This window comes from Oxyura jamaicensis, assembly GCF_011077185.1.
Source record: "Oxyura jamaicensis isolate SHBP4307 breed ruddy duck chromosome 2 unlocalized genomic scaffold, BPBGC_Ojam_1.0 oxy2_random_OJ72561, whole genome shotgun sequence".
NCBI classification, from domain to species: Eukaryota; Metazoa; Chordata; class Aves; order Anseriformes; family Anatidae; genus Oxyura; species Oxyura jamaicensis.
Genome location: NW_023303480.1, coordinates 1 through 2,702, shown reverse-complemented (window position 1 = coordinate 2,702; position 2,702 = coordinate 1). Strand labels below are relative to the sequence as shown.

The 2,702-nt window shown below is 70.1% G+C and overlaps 1 protein-coding gene across 1 annotated transcript; it reads left to right on the top strand.

Annotated features, from left to right (window-relative positions):
• Positions 1-1,980: 1,980 nt before the first annotated feature.
• Positions 1,981-2,686, top strand: LOC118157024 (SCO-spondin-like; the record flags this gene model as incomplete). The annotated part of the gene is made up of 4 exons (XM_035311281.1): positions 1,981-2,039; positions 2,118-2,330; positions 2,446-2,528; positions 2,633-2,686. Coding segments are annotated over exons 1-4 (409 nt in total), but the record flags the coding sequence as incomplete, so codon positions are not given.
• Positions 2,687-2,702: the final 16 nt, after the last annotated feature.

Sequence of the window (2,702 nt, the reverse complement as noted above, 5' to 3'; positions counted from 1 at the left end):
GTGCCGAGCCATGCCAAGTTGTTCTGTGCCGTGCCAAGCTGAGCCAAGCTGTGCAGGGCCATGCCGAGCCATGCCGAGCTGTGCCAAGCCATGCCGAGCCGTGCAGAGCCGTGCTGAGCTGTGCCAAGCTGAGCTGTGCCATGCCAGCCGTGCCATGCCATGCCATGCTGTGCCGTGCCGTGCCAAACCAAACTGTCCCGGGCTGTGCCGAGCCATGCCAAGTTGTTCTGTGCCATGCCAAGCTGAGCCAAGCTGTGCCAGGCTGTGCTGAGCCGTGCAGAGCCGGGCCAAGCAGAGCTGTGCCATGCCAGCCATGCCATGCCGTGCTGTGCCATGCCATGCCATGCCAAACCAAACTGTCCCAGGCTGTGCTGAGCCATGCCAAGTTGTTCTGTGCCATGCCAAGCTGAGTCAAGCTGTGCAGGGCCATGCTGAGCCGTGCCGAGCCGTGCAGAGCCGTGCTGAGCTGTGCCAAGCCGAGCTGTGCCATGCCAGCCCTGCCATGCCGTGCCGTGCCGCGCCGTGCCGAGTTGTCGTGCGCCATGCCAATCCCAGACGAGCCATGCTGTGCCGTGCTGAGCCGTGCCAAGCCATGCGGTGCTGAGCCAGGCTGAGCCACCATGCCCCCAGAGAGCGGCTGCCCGGGGCTGAGCCCGGCACTGGAGGCGGCAGCGGTGTGGGGAGACGGGGATGCGGGCACAGGGAGAGGGGCACGGGGACAGGGGTGTGGGGACATGGGACAGGGAGCCATGCATGGGGACACAAGGGGACACAGCTATGGGGACACCGGGGGACATGGCTATTGGGACACAGGGGGAAATGGTTCTGGGGACACGGGGACGTGACCCCGGGGACACAGGGTTATGGCTCTGGGGACACAGAGGCAGACACAGCTATGGGGACACCGGGGGACATGGCTCTGGGGACAGGGGGACGTGACCCTGGGGACACAGGGATATGGCTCTGGGGACACAGGGGGACACGGCTATTGGGACACAGGGTGACATAGATCTGGGGACATGGGGACATGGCTCTAGGGACACAGGGGGACATGGTCCTGGGCCTGGGAGATGGGCAGGGGGCAGCATGGGGCAGGGAGCAGCCAGCGCGGAGCTGTGGGGCTGGGGTCCCCCCGGGCTGGGGCTGTGGAGCACGGGGACTTGGGGGGATGCAGGGCTGTGGGGCAGGGACATGGGCTCATGGGGGCAGGGCTGGGAGCTGCCCTGAGGTGTCCCCGTCCTCGCGGGGCCCTTTCCCCGTGGGTCTGGGGGCTGAGATGTGTCCCCATGCTGGGCAGTGCCCCCCCCCCCTCCCCATGCATTCCTGGCGGGGATGAGCGGGACCAGGACGTGGGGATCAGGCGCATCCGTGTCTGGGGCAGGGGGGCCGTGGGGCAGGATGCCAGACAGGGCAGAGCCGCTGCAGGGGCACCAATCCGCAGCGTTTTGCCCTAGAAACGGCATCGGCCTCCCCTGGGGCCACGGGGGGGGGTCCCCACGGCAGACAGCTGGGCCCAATCGCCAGCCCCACAGCTGGCCCTGGCTGGCCGGACCCAGCTCATAAAAAGCAGCCCCCAGGGGCGGCTTTGGGGCTGTGAGAGGTCCGGGGACAGAGGACAGAGCGCTGCGGGTCCGGGCAGCCCCAGGTGAGGGGCTGCGCTGGGAGCGGGGGGCATCGGGCACCGTCCCCCCCAGCTCCAGCCCCGGCACAGTCCCACCGAGCAGGGGGCACCCCCTGGGCACACCCATGGGGTCTGGCACCCTGTCCCCAGGGAGGGGAAGGGACCCCCAGCTCTGCCATTACCCCTCATGCAGCCGTGAAGGAGAGCAGGGACCATCCCCGTGGGGAAGGTTCGGGCACTCCCCGGGCTCTGTGGGCTCGCCAGCAGCACCGTCACCAAATCCTCTCCGAAGGTTGTCCGGCGCTCGCAGGCAGCCGTGAGCCACGGCGGGGATGGCACGGCCCCGGCAGCCCGGTGGCATGGGCACGGGCATCCTGGCCTCGCTGCTGCTCTGGGCGGCAGCTGAGGCTGCCAAGGGGTGAGTCCTGCGTGGGGAGCGGGGCCGGGCTGGCGCGGGCTCCCGGTGACGCTGGCGGCTGGCGGGGTGCCGTCGCAGGCGGTGGTGCGAGCAGACGGTGCAGGTGACGGAGGAGGAGGTGGTGTCCCCCCGGCGCGAGGACGTGGTGCCCTGCCCCAGCATGTACCAGTACAGCCTGGCGGGCTGGCGGATCGACCGGGACCGCATGCGCCAGGCTTACGGAGGAGACCGCGGCGTTCCCCCCGCCACTGCCCAGCCCGACTCCGGCACCCCCATGTGCTACGTCTACAAGTGAGCACCGGGGGGGGGGGGTGCACGGCATGGGGGTGGGCAGGGGGCACCAGGGGACGCCCGTCCCCGTGCCCCTCGCCCTCAGCCTGACGCCAGGGCTCCCCCGGCTCCGCAGGCCCCCGGAGACGCGGCCGGCGGTGAGGAACCGCACGGTGCTCGCCTGCTGCGCCGGCTGGAGCGGCCCCCGCTGCACCGAGGGTAGGGGCTGGCAGAGGCACGGTGGCACCGTGGTCCCCTGCACGCTGGGCTTAGCAGGGGACCATTGCAATGCCACGGGGATGAGCTGCGTCCCTCTGCCGCAGGGGAAGGCTCGCTGGGACACTGCTACTCCGGGTGGCAGTGCCAGGACGCCCCGGGCGCCCTCAACCTCTC